Source organism: Zingiber officinale, chromosome 11A (assembly GCF_018446385.1).
Source record: "Zingiber officinale cultivar Zhangliang chromosome 11A, Zo_v1.1, whole genome shotgun sequence".
Taxonomy (NCBI): domain Eukaryota; kingdom Viridiplantae; phylum Streptophyta; class Magnoliopsida; order Zingiberales; family Zingiberaceae; genus Zingiber; species Zingiber officinale.
In genome coordinates, this window is record NC_056006.1 from 96,941,266 (window position 1) to 96,959,386 (window position 18,121).

At 43.5% G+C, this 18,121-nt stretch overlaps 3 protein-coding genes across 5 annotated transcripts; all 3 read right to left on the bottom strand.

Annotated features, from left to right (window-relative positions):
• Window positions 1-3,709: 3,709 nt before the first annotated feature.
• Window positions 3,710-7,794, bottom strand: LOC122031020 (ankyrin repeat domain-containing protein 11-like). Of its 3 annotated transcripts, XM_042590067.1 has the most exons (6): window positions 6,755-7,794; window positions 5,705-5,812; window positions 5,401-5,510; window positions 4,807-5,178; window positions 4,062-4,171; window positions 3,710-3,990 (listed from the first exon to the last, which is right to left on the bottom strand). In XM_042590067.1, exons 1-4 carry the CDS (start codon window positions 7,674-7,676, stop codon window positions 5,128-5,130), a joined length of 1,191 nt encoding a protein of 396 aa, XP_042446001.1. In that variant the 5' UTR covers window positions 7,677-7,794; the 3' UTR covers window positions 3,710-3,990; window positions 4,062-4,171; window positions 4,807-5,127. The 3 variants fall into 3 exon arrangements, with proteins under 3 accessions (XP_042446001.1, XP_042446002.1, XP_042446000.1); XM_042590068.1 differs by having other exon boundaries at window positions 4,062-5,178; window positions 5,401-5,502; XM_042590066.1 differs by having other exon boundaries at window positions 4,062-5,178.
• Window positions 7,795-8,020: 226 nt separating this feature from the next.
• On the bottom strand, window positions 8,021-9,875 carry LOC122031022 (protein trichome birefringence-like 38). The gene is made up of 4 exons (XM_042590070.1): window positions 9,362-9,875; window positions 9,099-9,270; window positions 8,502-8,836; window positions 8,021-8,438 (listed from the first exon to the last, which is right to left on the bottom strand). The coding sequence occupies exons 1-4, from the start codon at window positions 9,679-9,681 to the stop codon at window positions 8,147-8,149; spliced, it is 1,119 nt and encodes a 372-aa protein (XP_042446004.1). The 5' UTR covers window positions 9,682-9,875; the 3' UTR covers window positions 8,021-8,146.
• An 89-nt stretch (window positions 9,876-9,964) lies between these two features.
• On the bottom strand, window positions 9,965-12,616 carry LOC122031021. Its single transcript, XM_042590069.1, has 4 exons — window positions 12,419-12,616; window positions 11,838-12,296; window positions 10,382-11,566; window positions 9,965-10,287 (listed from the first exon to the last, which is right to left on the bottom strand). Exons 2-3 carry the CDS (start codon window positions 12,119-12,121, stop codon window positions 10,693-10,695), a joined length of 1,158 nt encoding a protein of 385 aa, XP_042446003.1. The 5' UTR covers window positions 12,122-12,296; window positions 12,419-12,616; the 3' UTR covers window positions 9,965-10,287; window positions 10,382-10,692.
• Window positions 12,617-18,121: the final 5,505 nt, after the last annotated feature.

The window sequence follows — 18,121 nt, forward strand, 5'->3', positions numbered from 1 at the left end:
CACTTATAGTTGGGAGGCACCCTGTCAAATTGGGGTTCCGACGCAGTTAAAAAGGTCATGGACCGAGCTGACCTTTTGACCGACCACAGTCATAAAGCACCCCTGTCTGTTAGTCTCCACAAAGCACAAGTAAACCACTGCGGATGTCCGGTCGGATGTTTAGGTACCTGTCCGCTCGGACTACAAGTTTGGAGCAAGGGAAAAGGCCAGAGGATTTCTTTCTTTGACAACCTGTAGGTTTCACGTGTGTGCCATGCTCCAAATCTTGTGACAGGGGATTCTGCTGTCCCATCGAGGGCATGCTTTGACTGTATCGATATGGGTCAGGTAAACTTTCTGACAGCCGCGTACCTAGGAAAGGACAGGTAAGCTTTCTGACAGCCGCATACCTAGGATAAGACAGAGGACACTTATGCACCTTGGCACGCGTACCCAAACCTTTCACAGCTCTATATAAAGAACTTCAGGTTTCACCGACGGAGGATTCTGGGTACGTACTCTGAGACTTTGGGAGCCACCTTATTCATCGTAGTTTACCTGACTTGAGCGTCGGAGGGTCGTCGCCGGGAACCCCCTTCCCGGCTCGACTTCTGTGCAGGTTAGCCGGAGCATCGCGCCACCAGGTGGAGATCTACATCATCGAGCCAGGGAGCGCCACGTGCCCAGCGTCTGTTGATTTCTGGTTCGGACAGGATCACCAGTAAAGTGTCTCTGACACAATACTTTAACAAGCCGAGCATATCTTTGATGTAATAATAGAAGCTTCCGTCATACGATCTTCTTGTCGACCATGTCCGATGTCAGCGGCACTAACTCCTAAAAGGATGTCTAGAGATAATCACAGTGGGTCTTTAATGGCTGTCTAGCCGACCGGCTAGTCCGTTCGGCCGGAGCTTCTTCGACTGACCGGCTGTGCCAGGCCAGGTTTGGTAGGTAGCGATCTCCGTCCAAACGGCTTCCTGGCCTGCGGCTAGTGTCGAGCTGGGTATCCAAGTCGAGCGGGGGTAGCTGCTCTGCTTGCTCGGCCAAGATTCTACCTATAGTCTTCTCCTCCGTTCGATGTCCGACAACAAACTCGAGCATTGGATGTTTGTCATATCTCCTTGAATCAAAGATGGAGTCAGACCGGAACCCTCTCCTCCCAGTCGGCCATATGATACTTGAACGTTGACCGCCTTGACTTGGACCTCCATCGTGACAACTGACCCCTGCTGGACGGGCCCCTCCTTATCACCGTGACTTTAAGGGACAAACCTCTCCAAGCTCCTCCAACTCCCTACTTCGAGTTCAATAAATTACAATAAATTACAAGTTTTGTTCAAACAGCCAATAGTACTATTATGAAGTTATTATTATCATCTTAGCATCCAACTCAATATCATTGATATTTATCTCGTCCGACAATTGAGTTAGATGGTGGGAGTCGATGATGAGAATGAGAATGTTGACGAGAAAAAAACTTTGACCTGAGGTTGGAGGAGGCACCGTAGGCTCTAAACCTTCAAGCAGAACGAGAGAGGACGATGGAAGATGGTACCCGGACCTGTGCACACCACAAACAGCTCACACAGGGGTGTTAAAGTGAGAACCATGGAAGAGATCCTTGACGCAGGCACTCAGACGCTCAAGTAAAAAAGAGGCCGGCCGAAGTGTTCCACAAAAAAATAGAATTGTAGTAGATGCGTGTATATATAAGGGTACCTGGCTAATTGAGATGACTTCTCTTTTTATACTGCCCCTTATAACCTCCGCCATTATGAGATATTAGGGTATTTAAGGTAATAGAGAGTGTACGACGGACTCCTATTGGGTAGAGGAAAGTTTCGCTTCTTGCATGTGACTGAACATCAGAATATTCTCTGACGAATAGCCGTTATTCTTTGACAAGTAGTTGCGATTCTTTGACGATGTTATCTCCTGACAGTAGACCGATAGACGCTTGGACCGACCGACGCTTGGACCGACCTAGGATAGACTGGGGCTGTGTCCAAGAGAAGTGGGAGATTGAGTCCTAGATACTCGATTGGTTAAGAAGCCAACCAGTAATAAACTGGAAGCCATGCTAGAAGAAGAGACTAGGCCCTATTCAGAGGATAGTGGCTCAATAAGACATGTACTCTTCGATCGGGACCATTACTTCTTCTTGACTCTTGCCTCTTGACCGCGATGTTACCTTGACTGTTGTAGTTAGACAAACAAATTTGACGATGGGATCGATCATGCACGATTTGTGTATGACATATACTAACTGGAATTTGCACTCTCACTTTCATCTTTTAGTTGGGAACATGCAAAGAGTGCTTGATTTTAAGTTGGAGTTGGAATGGATGGTTATTTTTGTTAGCAAGTAGCAAAAATATCCAAGGGAGAAATATATTTTACCGTTCACTGTCTATTTTTTTCTTTCTTTTTCTGATAAAAAAATTTAAACTCTGATTCTCTTAGTTGTTCTACTGAATAATTTCTTTCAAAGATCTTTTAATGCCCCAACAAGTATTAATTGCTTCTTCCTACCTTTAGAGAGCAGATTTCAGGATGATGGATTATTAACTTCATCACTTTTGACACTAGATTTCCGAATACTTGTTGCTATCACCTCCAAGAAAGGGGAAAAAAAAAAGAAAAGCCTTTATAGACCTTGCTGCTATCAGTTCTTGTGAAGGTACAGTCATGAGCTCCTGTGCATTTATCTCAAAGCTAGGGACCCTTTCCACCTGGCTTGCCTTTCTTTCGGTCATGTTTGGGGTTTGGTCCTCCATTCTCATAATCTAGGATGAACTCTTGCAAAGCCCTTCTCATGTGCACATACTGAGAAAGAAGAAGCAACAAGAGTATTTGAATCAGAAAACATGCGAATGGGAAACATGCATAACTTGGAGTTGGACAAATAATCTATAGAACAAATTAAAGGAGTTAATATCCTTCTACAATGCTCTAATCTCACTGTACCTTGGTCATCATGTAGGAATGTTGAGTTCCACCTTCACGACTTCGAATCAAAGGCATCATACATGAAGATGTCTCAAAGAGGAGAATTAGCACAAGGATGGTGAAGTAGGCTTGGAGTCTAAATGCCATGGTTGCTCTCCTCAACAAGGAACCAACCAAGGTCTCTTTTATGGTTGGCAAGGGCAAACCTTTCACATGGTCCATTAGCCACGACTGACCTGCACAGTAATCATGAAATCCATTAGTTTAGTTGGAAGTCAACTGCACTGAGTCAGCTACTTAGAGGAATGCAGCTTGAGTGTCTGTTCTCCACTACCTCAACAGTCATTGGATCACTATCAAAATACTTTCCTTCTGCAAAAAGGTTGTGAAAGTTGGTTGACCTTTGGCCAAACTATAAAAACAAAGTTCAAGCAAGGGATACGTCTCTGATTGCACATAAAACTAGAACTCCACCACTTAGTAATGTGTTCTATTTCTTTATCAGCTGACAACTTTCTGACATGTTATGTGAGCTACTGAGAGGTGGTGGTTTTTTTGTTGGCTAGGGTGAACATGCAACAAAGCATCTCAGAGGCAGCTGAAGATCAACCACACAAAGTGGAACAAGCAAAATCTGTTCCCAGCACATTGCATCACAGTACTAATATACTAATCAAGGAATTCTAAATTTAGCAAGTTTATCACTGCACGCCAACTGCCTTTCAGTTCTCAAGAATAAAAATCTGTAAGATCTAAACATGGAACAAACAATAAGATCTATGAAATATCAGCCATAACTGATTAACTGGTCAATAATTATACAGACAAAAGATCACAGTGGTTGTGCCAATCATTCATAATCAATAGCAAATATTTACACACGGTTAGCAGCACAGCGATGAAACCATGCCCTTCATCATCGTCGTCGTCGTCCTCCTCATCGATGTGCCGTGACAAGCGTCTCGACGAAGCGCAACCCGTCAAACATTGGAGCGAATCTTTCTTCGTAGACGCTGACGGCGGCCGTTGTCGCTGCTGTTCTTGCCGCGATGCCAGCTCCTGCTCCGGACAAATCAATATGTGCGGATTAGTGTTAATTTGACGGAGCACAGTACGTAACACCAAATTACCTGGCAACTTGGCGCGTGGGGTTTGGCGTCGGAGAGGGTGGCGGTGGAGTAGGAGGCTGCGGCGGTGATCACCGTTGAAGCAACCGTGACGGCGCCAGAACCCTTCATGCCTGTAACGGATTGAGCAGGGAATCAGTGATGATGTATAAATAGTATGAAGCTAGAAGACAAAGAAAATCTAACCGACTTGGATTATAATCACAATTAAGTTTTTTTTCCTTTTGAAAATAGTTTATTTAAGTGGCAGAGAGATTGATTTTGCTATTAAAAAAAATGTGGAAAATAGGCGAGCCAGACATTTCTGCAGTGGACTACGGTGTAGCTACGTTGGCACGCTCAGCGTCTCATGTAGCAGGAACATTCAAAACTATACCATTCTTTTCATCATGTTGATTTTTTAACATGTAATTCTCTTATAAAACAAAGTAACCTGCAACAATAAGTAGATTGAAACAAATAAAAGGGGAAGGCAGAGGAAACTGAAAATTTTCTTGTTAATTAATTTTTGGAAACTCTACAGCAAAGGGGGAATGACAAGTAGAATTACAAATTTGAATGTCTTGGCATGCAATTCATCTACACTAATATTCAGGACTGTTAAACAATTGCCATGTAGGCTTCATGAAACCTCATGGGTTAATATCGTTCATTGAGATCATTGCTTCAGCCGATCAAATAGCCTGCTTGTTAGTGATTGATCAAGCATACAATTTTGGGCAACTATCAAATCCGAGAGATCTCGTACCTTGCAATGATTGGAATGCATGTTTTTCATACCCTTTGAGGCTGATGCCATATGCCTTCGTTCACGGGAAAGAAGGAATGCATCTCTTTGACAACATCTAATCTCAACTTCGGTTCATCTTCCCAAAACTACACATGCCCGAGGAGGCACCATGTTTTGAGTCTTTTAAATGCTTTCGTTTCTCTGCGGAACCATAGTTCTTCCCGAGCGAGAAAATTCAAATTTCTTTATCTTGGTTTTGCAGAGCCAGGAGATTGGTTCAAACCATAAGAAGACAACTTGGTGCAATCAGACTTCACAATATCAGTTCAGAGTACAAGCCTACTGTAGTCGGCCTTGATGTACAGAAACCGGCGGCCGAATATTGTCCTCCTGCAAAAGATTAATATTGTCCTTTACTCAGAGATGCAAAATACTATAATTGCTACTCAGATACTTTTATTTGGTTGTCTTATGGGGTACCCCATCACAAAGATTCATTTAGAAGATACGAATAACAGGGTCACAGAGGAAAGAAGTTTGTAGTTAGCAAGTGTTCCATTAGAATGTAAAGGATCATCATGTTTATGATATTTGAGTTGAGGGTTTACTTACTCCAATCTTAGTCACACAACGGCAACAAGAACATCTGACTGACGGAGCTCCATATGGGTACATCAATAGGACAGAACATTTACCACACTTCACATTGCCAACCTGATGAGCTACAGATAATACAGTTTCTGTTAATAAGTCAAATTGTAAAATTTCATTAAAATAATCCTCCATATGATACAATCGATGTCATCATTCAAGTTCCAGGTGGGAGCAAATATTGAGTCGATGCAATAAATAAATACTGAACCTATAACAAATGCCGAAATCAACTGAATTCAAATTGCAAAAGCAAGTTTTATACCTTGCAGCACAAGATTAATTGTCTGACAGCAAGCACATTGAACATAGATTGCACCTCGAGCATAAGAAAGCAATTGCCGACAATTTCCGCATACCATTTGACCCATTTCTGGATTGAATATTAAAAATCCAGATGTTAACAGGAATGTAAACATATTTAAAAAGTGAACAATTTCCATGAAATCATTTTTTATCCTAATAACCATCAGCTTATGATGTGGATGAACAATATCATAAATAAAAACATAAGGTTAACAGTTACCATAAAGCAATTTTTTCTATGGTAAATCTGTAATCATAATAAAGTTTAGAAACCAACAAGTTTCAAGATCCATCAAAACTCATTAAGCAAAAATTGAAGTGAAGATAATAACAAGTTAATGCGCAAAAAGTATCCACTAAAGCTGATGCTACATGAATGTTGATTTAAATTCACTAGATAATTAATTATTGGCAGTTAGACAACTAGCTGAAAAGGAGATGATTGAACCAAACATTTTCTAGGAGACTTTGAGCACTGATATTAGATACTTAAATACTTTCAACAATTCCTCTAACCACATGATGAATTGCCAAAGTATATTAACTTCAAGATTAAATTAATTAATCATGATATGCTCATGAATTGCTCTCCCCTAAGGAAGATGTCAATTGCCTGAAAATAATATCCAATACATCTCTTATTTTCTAGCCAATTGAATTGGAGTCCACTTAAAAGAGGAATAAGTAGGGTGGTGCCCAAGAGTTCCAATACTTTCGTTGGCAATTCCATGATTTTCTGCAGCACTATAATTCTCAGACAGCACGATCAAATTTGACCTTATCACAGAACCCACGCACTAATAGGACTTAAATTAAGGAAGAGAAAAATGGATAAATGGATTCTTCGCTGTATTTCAAAATATATGCGGAGCATATAAGCAAATTATTATCATTGTTGTCTACTCCAACAAGCAGATTATGGTTTCCAGCTTTAATTGAACTGAGAAATAAAAAGTGATATTGGAACATGCTTCGAATTCACTCTAAATGAATGGAAAAGAAAACCGACCTGGAGATTGCACAGGTGGAGGTTGAGGTTCAGCGGCGACTTCAAACGAGGGTGGAGCTTCTTCGGACGAGATTGTCACAAAATCCATTTCCTTCGGCTTCCACCCAAGAGGAGCATCTCCATCTCTCCCACTGACTGGGTTCCTCTTCACCGACTCCCACCCAGGGGGATCTTCGTCAGGGCCAGTCACTGGATCCTTTTCCTTGGGCCCCCGCCCGAATGGAATATCGTCGTCTGGGTAGCACATTGGATGATGCGGAGCTTCTGCGACTGCGGCACCACTCACCGTGTCCCTTTCCTTCGGTGCCCATCCAGGTGGAACATCCTCGTCTGTGACATCCATCGAGTCCCTTGCTTTCGGTGCCCATCCAGGTGGAACATCCTCGTCTGCATCACTCATCAGAACCTTTTCTTTCGGCTCCCATCCAGGCGGGACATCTTCGTCTTCCCCACTTATCGAGTCCCTTTCCTTCGGCTCCCATCCAGGTGGCACATCTTCGTCTTCGTCGTTCACCTCCTTCCCCTCCCTCCGCCCAGGCCGACCATCATCTTCTGAGCAGCATCCGGAATGTTTTGGCATCGGCTTCAAATGTGGCGCAGCGGCATCTTGAACTTGACCAATCATCGAGCACCTACCCAGCGAATTCCATCCTGGCGTAGAATTTTCATCAGGGGCACTCGCTCGGGCCACAGCCTCCCATCCCGGAGGAGGATCACCGCCATCTGGGTCAACCATCGAACGCCTTCCTCGTGCTTTCAACACGGGCAGTGCATCTTCGTCTCCGCCAACCCTCGTAGACGCGCAATCCCCTCCAGGTGGATCACGGTCCGAGTTCCCATCCTTCATCTCCCACCCGGGCGGAATTTCATCGTCCTCTCCTCCCATCGGATCGCCTTCCGATGGCCGGCACGTCGAAGCCATACCTTCCCACCCAGGAGGCACACCGCCGACTGGATCACTCACTGGAAGAATTTTTACCAAAAGATATCCTCCGCCGCCGCCGCGATCGAGCACCGCAGTTCACCGATCGGCACGAGCATCAAATACACGATTAGGACTGGTTCCATCGGCCCATTTATCAGCAAATCAGCCCATGACCTAATTTCTCGTACAATAAGTCGTCGGCCCAATTAGCCCAAAACTAACGAAAATCATAAAATTTGCCATTCATAATTCTATTTTACCAAAAACAGCATACCAAATCAGTTTTCTTCTTCTTCTTCTTCTTAAAAATACAACAAAATCCCAGAATCGTATGCACGACAAACAACGAAAACCGCAATTTGCTATCAAATTCTGATAGCCGATGAAGAATGATACAATTCGATCGAGCAGCCTATTAATTACTGAATCGTGAAAACAAGCACAGTCCTGCATGCACACAGCCCCTGTCACGCCAGAGCTGCATACAGGATCTGATTCCAGGTGTCCGGAACGCCGGCGAGGCACCAGTGGCTGCAGTCCATCCCTTCATGGTCTCCGCTGTACGCCGACGGGTGCCCGTCCTTCCGAAGCTGCGAGAGCAGAGTTACGTCGAGCAAGAACACCGGCTTCGACACGCCGCTCAGCACGCTCTTCACCACGGACTGCGCCGGCTCCGGACCGCCCGGGTACGACGATCCGCTCACCGGCTGCGTCTGCTTATCGCAATCCTTCGAGCCGGCGCCGCCCCATTCTTTCGCCCTGATCATCAGCCAATCGATTACAGAATTGAATTCCTCGATCAATTGTTGCAGGAGTACTTACTGGTAATGGGTAGGAGAGATGCCCTGGAAGAAGACTCTGGTCGTGGCAGGATTGACGTTGGAGTCGACCCATCTGGCCCAGGTGGTCAGACCCTTGCCGAAGGCCTCCAGCCGGTCCATGTCTTTGTACATCTTCCCGCCGTATTCGATGTAGTCCCACGGCTGGCTCTTCCCTTTGTGAGTCCACCAGTGCCAGGTGTTGAAGATGAGCACGTCCGCTGAGGTCCAGGCCGAGCCGGATTGGATCGATTCGAGCTTGAGGACGCGGCCGACGGGTTCCTTGACGACGTCGACCAGGTAGGTGGTGTGGTAGCGCATGACCGACACTCCATATTCCTGCATGTTAATCTCGTTCGTATGTATTTAATGTGCTCTGTTGGCAAGAGATTTAGTGAGAGAGTAAACATGAAGCAAAGTTCACGATCGGTGGGTGGAAGAAAGCAACTAGGCAGGTAAGAACAAGCAGAAGGGCACAGGAACGACAAGCTTCGCTGTCGCCCATCATTAGCTAGCCATCCCCACTGAGCAATAGCTTCTCCATGCGGGCAGTGAACGTACTGTCTTTGATAAAAAAAAAAAATCATGGAGAAGAGATCACCTGAAACGTGATGGTAGAGAGAGGGACTGAGTTTCTGAAGCTCGTCTTGGCGTCGGGCACGGCGGCATGGAGCATGCAAGCCAGGGAGAGCCACTGGTTCTGGCTCAGAGAGTCCCCCACGAACATGATCTTCTTCCCTCTGTGCTTCGTCAAAAAATCCAACCCGTTGAACCTGAATCAATCGGATAATTGTAGTCAGAGACGAGTTCAATTGAGCAGTAGTCTTTAAAAAGACGGCGGCGACGGCGAGCACAATGGTGAACCTTGGGAGGCTGCAGAAGTCAGGGCTCCACCGGTACTTGAGGTAGTCCTTGTCGGGGCGGCCGTAGCGTTGGCAGTCGAACTCGGGGTCGATGAAGGGGCAGGTGGAGGAGTCGTAGGCCGGGTACGACTCGTCGTAGACCCAGCTGCCCTGGAACAGGTTGCAGCTCACGCCGGTGGCACGCGTCCTCCGCCCTTTCGCCGTCATGGCGGCGGCAAAGCCATTGGCGCCGTCGGGGTGAAGAGACGCAGTGGCGGAGAGCAGAAGGGAGAGGACAGTACCGAAGCAGAGGAGAAAGGTCGAAGGAGCTCTGTTCCCCATGGGAGCAGAGTAGGAACGCAGTGGTTGCGGTGATTAAGGTGAGATTTATATTTATAATGCTCCATTTCTCCATGAGAAAGCTCGAAGAGGGAGAGAATTGGAATCGGGCGGTGGATTCGGCAGCTACTTTTGTCGATCATGGCGTAATTTGCGATATTTTTGACGTCACAACTATGAACTAATTAAAGGGGAAAATTAAATAACTCAGCGCCGTGATGAGGAAGAAACTATAAATTAAATTCCTTCGATTCCAGAAAGAAACAGAAAGTCCTGAGAAAACAGATGCAGATGCAATATATTTTCTTACTGAAAAAGAAAAGAGAAGAAAAATTAAAGAATGCGTTCTTCAGAACAGATGTAAATTAGGCAGCAATCGATTCCAAGAGATGTCTTACTGCTAATATTCTACTGTGCAATGTGAGCATTCGATGGCATGCTTCAATCATCGACCATCATATCTCCTGTCACATTCTATACTGAACACACCATGTGTATACAATAATGCAACTCGTTTCTAAATCTTTTCTTCCACCAATGATTCCATAATGATACTATCGCTTCTTACTAACCTAGTTTGCGTATTCTTCCGTGACAAAGACTCGCAACCTGCCATGCATGGCACTGAATTAGCCACACTTGCAATCTAAGAATTAGTTGAAAGTTAAGAGCTAAAATTTTCAAGTTGAAAATGATGCAGTACCAGCTCTTTAATTCTATCTGCTTCGGCTACTTATTTCTGCCTGTGTCAACGCATTGCTGGATCGCATAGGCTACCAGCTGCTGCTGCTCCAGAGTGAGATCAGATAGAAACAGGAACGAGGAGAAGAGGCATAGGAACAAAAGGACATCATCGAGAGTGTTGGCAAGTGGGCGAAGATTAATAATGGACTTGTCGCCAATCATCGCCACTTCCTCTGCTCTGCCAATTCATGTCAGCAGGAGGAGTAGGTGAAGGCAGGAATCTGCTGTGCCAGCCCAAGAACACACAAATGTTATTGGGCCGATTCGTGTTCAGCAAGGCAAGCTCTTGGAACTGGAAGTGGCCGCCAGAGTCTTCAAACGAGAGAAGCCCTCCGGCGCATGAGCTCTCCTCGTGATCACCTCCATATTCCTGTCCAGACTCTGCTTCACCATCCTCCTCACTGCCTTCTTGCACTCCCTCAGCTGTCGCTCGCAAGTCGACGAGTCCCCTGAAATCAGTAACTCCTCCGGCTGTGGCCCGGAATGCCCTCGAATCCGCTCCCTGCCCTCGTTCTTGAACCACTGCAGCATCTTGAGCGCCCTCTTCTGCGCCAGGGGAGACCCCAACAACGCCACCTCCAGGGCCAGCTGCACTATCCCCAACTCCGCCATCCGCCTCCTCTGCTCGTTGCTCCGGTGAGCCACCACCATCAACAAGTAGGCGGCGAGCTCTTGGCACTTGGGCTCGTCCTCCCGCGCCATCGTCTCCATTAGAGCTTCTACGGCGATCGGGTCGTCCGCGATGGCTCGCTTGCCTGTTTCGCTCAGCATTAAGTTGCTCAGCGTCGACAAAGCGCCCTCCGCGCCGCCGCCGCCGCCAATGACTCGGTTCTGGGATAACTTGAGGAGTTCGTGGACGGCGCCGCTGGAAACGATGGCTTTGATGTTCTCCAGCTTCGTGGAGAGGTTGTAGAGCGCGGCCACGCAAGCGAGCTTGGATTGCTTTGTAGTTTCATTAGAGTCGAGGATTTGGATTAGAAAAGGCAGCATTTGCCTCGCGTCAATTGGGAATTCGGTCTTCGCGAGGGAGGAGAGGGACGAAAGCAGGGGAGCCAAACATTGGTTCTTTTCGAGCTCAGAGGAGTTGACCTTGGGCCCTCCCAGTTTGACCAGCAATCCGGCCTCCACGATGAGTGCCTTGTTCCTGAGAAAACAAAACAACAAACAAATTCAGTCAAAAATCGTTGTTGGCCCAACTTCGGTCAACGAGCAAGTTCGGCGAGATTGCATTCCAACAAGTCAACAAAAGCAAGCGACATTTTGGTCAACGTTGAACTGAGGAGAGGACGAAGAGCTGCCGAACAGAGATTTTTCTCGGAGAATCTTGCAAAATTTAGGCCATAATTGTGATTCGATTATACCATAGAACAACAAAAAATCTAAGGAAAATTTAATAAGGATCGGATTCTACTCACTTGAATGTGCCGTGAGCTAACTGCTCAAGCGTTTCAACCACCAGCCTCCGGCGATGCTCATCCTTCAACTCCGCCACCATCGCCACCATCGGCGGGATGACTCCTAGCGCCGCCATTCGCCGCTTCTCTTGTGTATCCCCAGCCACCACCTTCTTAATCTCCGCCACCGCCGCCAGCTTCGTCTCCTCGCCCTCACCGAAGTGAAGTTGCTTCACCGCCGCCCGCGTCCTCGCCGCCGCCGCCGCCGCTACTTGTTCTGCAATCAATCCGCCGCTCTCCTCCATCACTCGCTCCCTTGGAAAAGTTCGAGAAACCTTGACTGGCGAGGCAATGAACACGAGGAAGTTAAAGATCGCAGCTTCTTGTTGTCGTGGAAGGAGGAGCGGAATCAAACATGCTCTGATTTGTGCAGCTTTATCAAATCTATAATGCGTATTTGGTAGTCGACAGCATCAACCGCTACCAATAGAGAAATGTAAGGGCGCAGAGAGAGAGAGGGCAGAGAATGGATCAATCAAGCAGTCTCACATGCATGCTATAAGAAACAATAAGACGGGAAGGAAGAACATGTATATGCATACACATAGATCTCATCTGGGTATCAATCAATTCAAGAACGAGCAACCTGCCAAATCACTGACTTTGCGTGCAGAGAAATTAGGTGGAATTAGCCAAACAGATGTAGATCTGGGGGAATTATTCTGGAGGAGGCTGGAAGGGAGTGGTCGGCTGGTGGCGCACTGAGAATTCGATTAAGAATTGAAGCTGCTGCGATGGGACTCTAGCCGGCTCGCTGACCTACGCGTTTCGCACTATTCGTGATTCCTCTCGTTGTTGTGAAACATGAGTCCGGAGCTAGGATTGTTCGTGTAATTACTGTAACAAAGATGATTGTATTTATCTTACGTATTTCTTCCGTTATATTAAAGAAAATAAATTAAGAATCAGTTTATAGTGGATCGTCAAATTAATTAACACAAGGAGATAAGTACGTCGAAAATTGATACTTCTATGCTTAATTATGAAGCTAGTTAAGGTGCTTTGTGGCTTTTGTTGTTGTTCCTGGTATTATGATATTATGTTAGAATATTTAAGTTGTCATCTAAATATTTATGATAAATTTTGAGTTGTTCATCGTGTAAATTTTTAATTTATTTTGATGATCGATAAAAAATTTCTATAAAATTGAAACGATCAATCTAGAACTCTTCGATAAAATTAACTAAATTTAATATTTATGATCTTTGATCAATGAGATTAGTGGTAATTAAGTGCTTGTAAGCAAATGCCCATTTCACGTGCCTGAGAAGGGAGGTCTTCATGATGGAGCACTAATTGAAAACGCTTGATGACTCCGCTTGATTGCATCACGTACAGCCTATCAGTTTTAGGCGAGGACAGAGAGGATTATCCGGACCGTGATTGAGATAGGCTCGGATTTACGATGAAAAGAATGAAAAAACGTGAGAGAAAAAAGAAAGAGAGCGCGAGATGACGGCGTCAATACCCGTAGTCCACCGCCAGATCAGCCCGCCGTGGGTTTTAGGCCATCAAATCAAATCAAGCGTGCGAGGGCGTTTGCAAACTCAGAAGTTTGGTAGGCCCAGCATCAACTAGCATACACCACGTGGCGGTGGCGGTGGCGGTGGCGGTGGCGGTGAGACACTAGATCAGGAAAAGATTTTGTGGATATACAAATTGCAAAGCCGAGATTTAGATGAGATCCATCGCTAACCACTTGGAAGCCTTTTTGGGGGAACGCCATCAATTGGATTCCACATCGACTCCAACAAATTATTCATTTTTTTTCCCTTCCATGTTCACCTCCTCGTGATCCATATGTCCAAAATGAAAATGAAAATTGATGAATAGAGTTTATGTCCAATCTCATTAAAATTAATAGTCACTTTGAATTATCAATTAAAGTAAAATGATAAAATTATATGATCTTATCTAAAAGCGGAGAAAATAATTTGTTAGGTAGGTGACTATGATGTTGACTAAGTATATACTCGTTTGAAAAAGTTACTCAAAACGGATATGTCTGTCAAAATAAGCGTTAGCAACCGGGCCAGGAAAGAGGTCTCGGCACAGACATTCCGACGATCAAGTTAGTAATCCAGTTAATTGAGCGGCCCCTTAATATACTTAGCTAATAAACCGACCAAGTCCCTCATGTAGTTTGATCGACTGTCGCTTACAAGAGCAACCATGTGGGATTTATAGAATGTTGTCAGGGACTCATCCTTCGCTTAGCCTCTCTGTTTTGCGCAGCATTCACTTTGGCCAAGTGTACAGTTTGCTGGATCAACCCATAGGTTCGATTGGCTAGATTATTCAGCCAAAGTTGCTAACCGTAATAGTCCTGAGTAACGAAAGGGATCATGCTTTGGATGATGCTGACTCAACTTAGGGGGCGTTTGGTTTAGGGGAATAGGAGTGAGAAATGAGAATGAGAATCGTTGATTGTCATTGTTCATATTTGGATTATAGGAATAAGAATACAAATAAGGGAATGAATCATTGAAATTGGATAATAACTCATTCCCATGTACCTCCCTTCAATGTTTCCCTTCAATGAGTCATTACCCTATTTTCATCAATCAAAATATTCCCTTATTCCAAAAATACGCTTAACCTAAAACTAAAAAATCTCACTTAATATTAAATATCAAAATATATTTATTTATTTTTTTATATCACTTCTCTCTTCTTGTTCTCTCTCATCATTTTATCACACACTTTCTCTCTCCATAATCTCTCCTATCACACTCTCTTTCCTCTTTTTTGTCGTTACATTTTCTCTCTCATCATGCTTTCTCTCTCTTCAATCTTTTCCATCGCACTCTCTTCCATCTTTTTTTCTCATCATACTTTCTCTCTTCTCAATCTCTCCCATCACACTCTCTTTTTTCTTTTTTTCTTATCACTCGTTCGCTCTCATAACACTTTTTCTCTCCTCAATCTCTCTTGTCACACTCCCTCCTTTTTTTTCCTCAACACACTTTCTTTCTCATAATACTTTCTCTCTCCTCAATCTATTTCATCACACTCACTGTTCTTTTTTTCCTCATCACACTTTCTCTCTCATCATACTTTCTCTCTCCTCAATCTCTCTCATCATATTTTCTGTCTCCTCAATTTCTTTCATCATACTTTCTCTCTCATCACACTCTCTCTCCTCGTTTTTTCTCATTACATTTTCTCTCTTTTCATCCTCTCCCACCATACTTTCTCTCACATCATATTTTCTCTCTTATCTTCTCTCATCATGCTTTCTCCTATCACACTCTCTTTTCTCATTTTCTCTTATAACACTTTTTTCTCTTCACACTTTCTCTCTCATCATTCTCTTTCATCATATTTTTCTCTCATATCTAATTTTTTCTCATATTTTTTTTTAAGGGTAAAAAAGGAAATTTTGATTTATTCCGATAGAAAATATACAACTAACCAAACATTACTTTTAAGAGTAATATTCATGCTCATACTCATTCTCATTCCATAATACAATGATTCTCATTCCGATTTTTATTCCTAGGAAAAAATCAAACGTCCTCCTTAAAATTTCGTATGACTTTGGATTCGATCGGCCCAGCCCAAAATCTAATTAGATGATCGCTCGGTTACACCCTCGTCCTGTATAGCTTTGCCCTCGCAACTCTCGCAATCTGGGCCGCGAACCAGACTGCGAGAGCCCAATATGAATCATCAAAAAGATTGAACCTGATTTTTAATTTCTTCGACATTTCTAATAATATTAAAAAAGAAACTTTATTCTTCTTCTCCTGACAATCTTTTTTATTTTTTATTTTGGCCAAATGTCAATGCTGGAATTGAAGAATCGGTGACTTTGCAGCAGTTGTTAGTTAGTAAAACAAGCGATCCCCGTCTGCTACACGAGAGACTGTCAGAGAAATCACATGCGCCCGATTATTGACTCGTGCATGGCGACGAGCCGACGCCACGACCGTACGAACAACACGACTAACTTGACCACCCACGCAGACCAACGCCCGATCCACTAAAATGCCTTTTTAATTCACGACGACCATTTTAATAAATCCGCGATCCGATTCGGACAATTTCTCCCATTAATTTCGTACGCCCTGGCCTCTCACCGCCGTTCACGTGCCGAAATCGCGTACGTGTACGTGGAGCTGAGTCACGAATCGACTGACGTCCGCAGTTTTGGACCAGATGTTGCGATTTGACCTACGTGCACTTGTAAATGGGTAAAATAATAATAAAGTAGGGTCGAATTCGATTGGTGTTTTTTTGGATTTGGAGGATCGAACGTGGCGATGACGTGCACGGTCGACGCCTTGTCATTTCGTCAGTTGAGTGGGGCCCGGCGGCAGGTTTAACGAGCGCCATCGCGATTCGCGACGGCGTGGGGCCCCCGGCGGTTGGATACGGACTGACTCCCAGATCCGATCCAGAATTTTCTCGGAATTAAATGTTTTTGACGATCCCGTAAAAGGGCGGGAAAAAAAACAAATGTTTTTCTTAAAAGGATTTGGTTAAATAAATATTTTTTTAATTGTGTAAATTACAAAGATAAAACCAAAATAACACCTTTTTTTTTTTAATCATCAACACCCTGTGTAAAATGATCCCGTTATCCTCGAATATATTATTAGACTCATTTTAAGTTTTGGCAGGCCAATTTAAAATTTAAATTTTGAAGGCAGACTTGATCTGTTTAATAATATTTACATTATATAACCGTTTCAGTTCCGTAGATGTTATAATTTGTATTTTGCAACTACGAGATCTTCATTCATTCAGCATGGCACTTGACTTGTGTTTGCGTACCCCTTTTTTCCCCTAATATTATTAAATACATTTTTCTCACAGGATATGACATTTTCACCTATTGCCTTAAACACACCACCTTACTTTTCACAGTTTATTTTCTCTCAAAAATTAATTAACAAATAATACAACTTCATACGGCAGTATTGTGGAACTCCGAAGTTGGGTTTTAGGTTAAGAAAGTCGATTGATATGGTGTTTAAAATTAAAAAGGGGTTAATTTTTCATATCGTATCGGTGTCATAGTAAAATAAGTCTAGTGTCGTTGGTGAATACTTTGGCTAATCAGACCAAAAGGTCGATTGAACACGCTAGGTATATCGTTCGACTGGACCGAACTCTATATTCAAGTATAACGGTCGAATGCAAGAGGAACCCCAGATATAAAGTCCGATCCGACATATTGTCTTAGTGAATGTCGAATCTGTTAGTATTATCCCTAGTATCAATTATGAGATGATTGTAAAAGGCTTATTTTGTATCATATATCATTATTAATAAAAGACAAAGTTGGTTATTATATTTATTTCAGTTCAGTGTCAATTGAATAAGTATAATAATGTCCTTGGGTAGCAGGTTTTTATCTACAGTATATCAATTGGTTCGAATTGATAGTGAGATATTGTAAAGAACACTACTCTTAACTATTTCTAGTCGAGCATTAATATACAAGCTAAGGGCAATATTAATGCGTTGAGACTAGCATGTAAGTCAACATATGACTTGATCTCACAAGTCATGGATATGAGATATCAGGTTGACACATGAGTATATATTAGAGAATATATACTGAATGACCCGCCATGAGAATTTTCATGGTTTGTTATATGAGTGTCAAAAACATTCTCATGTGACTATTGGTATGAATAGTCCTTGGACCTGAAGTCACTACAGTTCCCTACATAAGGAGTTGTGTACTTTGATATCGGTAAACATCACCTGTAATAAAGTAGACAATAAAGTCGATCACTGGGTATGCAATGAATTATGCGGAGGGATGTGAGTGATGTAGATGAGATATATCCCTTCCATATGACGGAAGCGATATCTGTGGGTCCCTTGATTAGTAGGACACAAAGAAAGCATAATCATACTCAAATGAGTCAATATGAGATATTGAGCTTATTTGATTGAGTGTGTTTACTTAGAGATCAAGAAACACAAAGGTTGATAAGAAGATGACACGGTCTATGCCTCATTGATCAATCTAGATATCAAGGATAGAGGGACCAAGTCATACAAGATAATAGCCACGGACATGTTAGGTTGAATCTTGACATTCTCGTCACTTGGGTAGCAATGATGTATTGCTAGATGCCACTCATTGCTTATGTATCTAAATATTGATTTGGGTACATTATCAACGTTACGAGAACCTATTAGGTCACACACAAAGAACAAGTAGATTTGGAGATGAGTTCATATGATGAATCATTGGATTAAATCTTATCCGAATTGGACTTATT

Bases quoted from the DNA above. Each gene is read 5' to 3' on its own strand.
- LOC122031020 (XM_042590067.1), bottom strand. From the start codon at position 7,676: ATGGCTTCGACGTGCCGGCCATCGGAAGGCGATCCGATGGGAGGAGAG. The intron at 5,813-6,754 runs GTCGGTTTTCTT...TATTCAATCCAG, and splicing joins TCCACCTGTGCAATCTCCAG to AAATGGGTCAAATGGTATGC. The intron at 5,511-5,704 runs GTATAAAACTTG...TATTATCTGTAG, and splicing joins AATTAATCTTGTGCTGCAAG to CTCATCAGGTTGGCAATGTG.
- LOC122031021 (XM_042590069.1), bottom strand. From the start codon at position 12,121: ATGGAGGAGAGCGGCGGATTGATTGCAGAACAAGTAGCGGCGGCGGCG. The intron at 11,567-11,837 runs GTGAGTAGAATC...TTGTTTTCTCAG, and splicing joins TTAGCTCACGGCACATTCAA to GAACAAGGCACTCATCGTGG.
- LOC122031022 (XM_042590070.1), bottom strand. From the start codon at position 9,681: ATGGGGAACAGAGCTCCTTCGACCTTTCTCCTCTGCTTCGGTACTGTC. The intron at 8,837-9,098 runs GTGATCTCTTCT...ATTAACATGCAG, and splicing joins TCTCTACCATCACGTTTCAG to GAATATGGAGTGTCGGTCAT. The intron at 8,439-8,501 runs GTAAGTACTCCT...GCTGATGATCAG, and splicing joins ATCTCTCCTACCCATTACCA to GGCGAAAGAATGGGGCGGCG.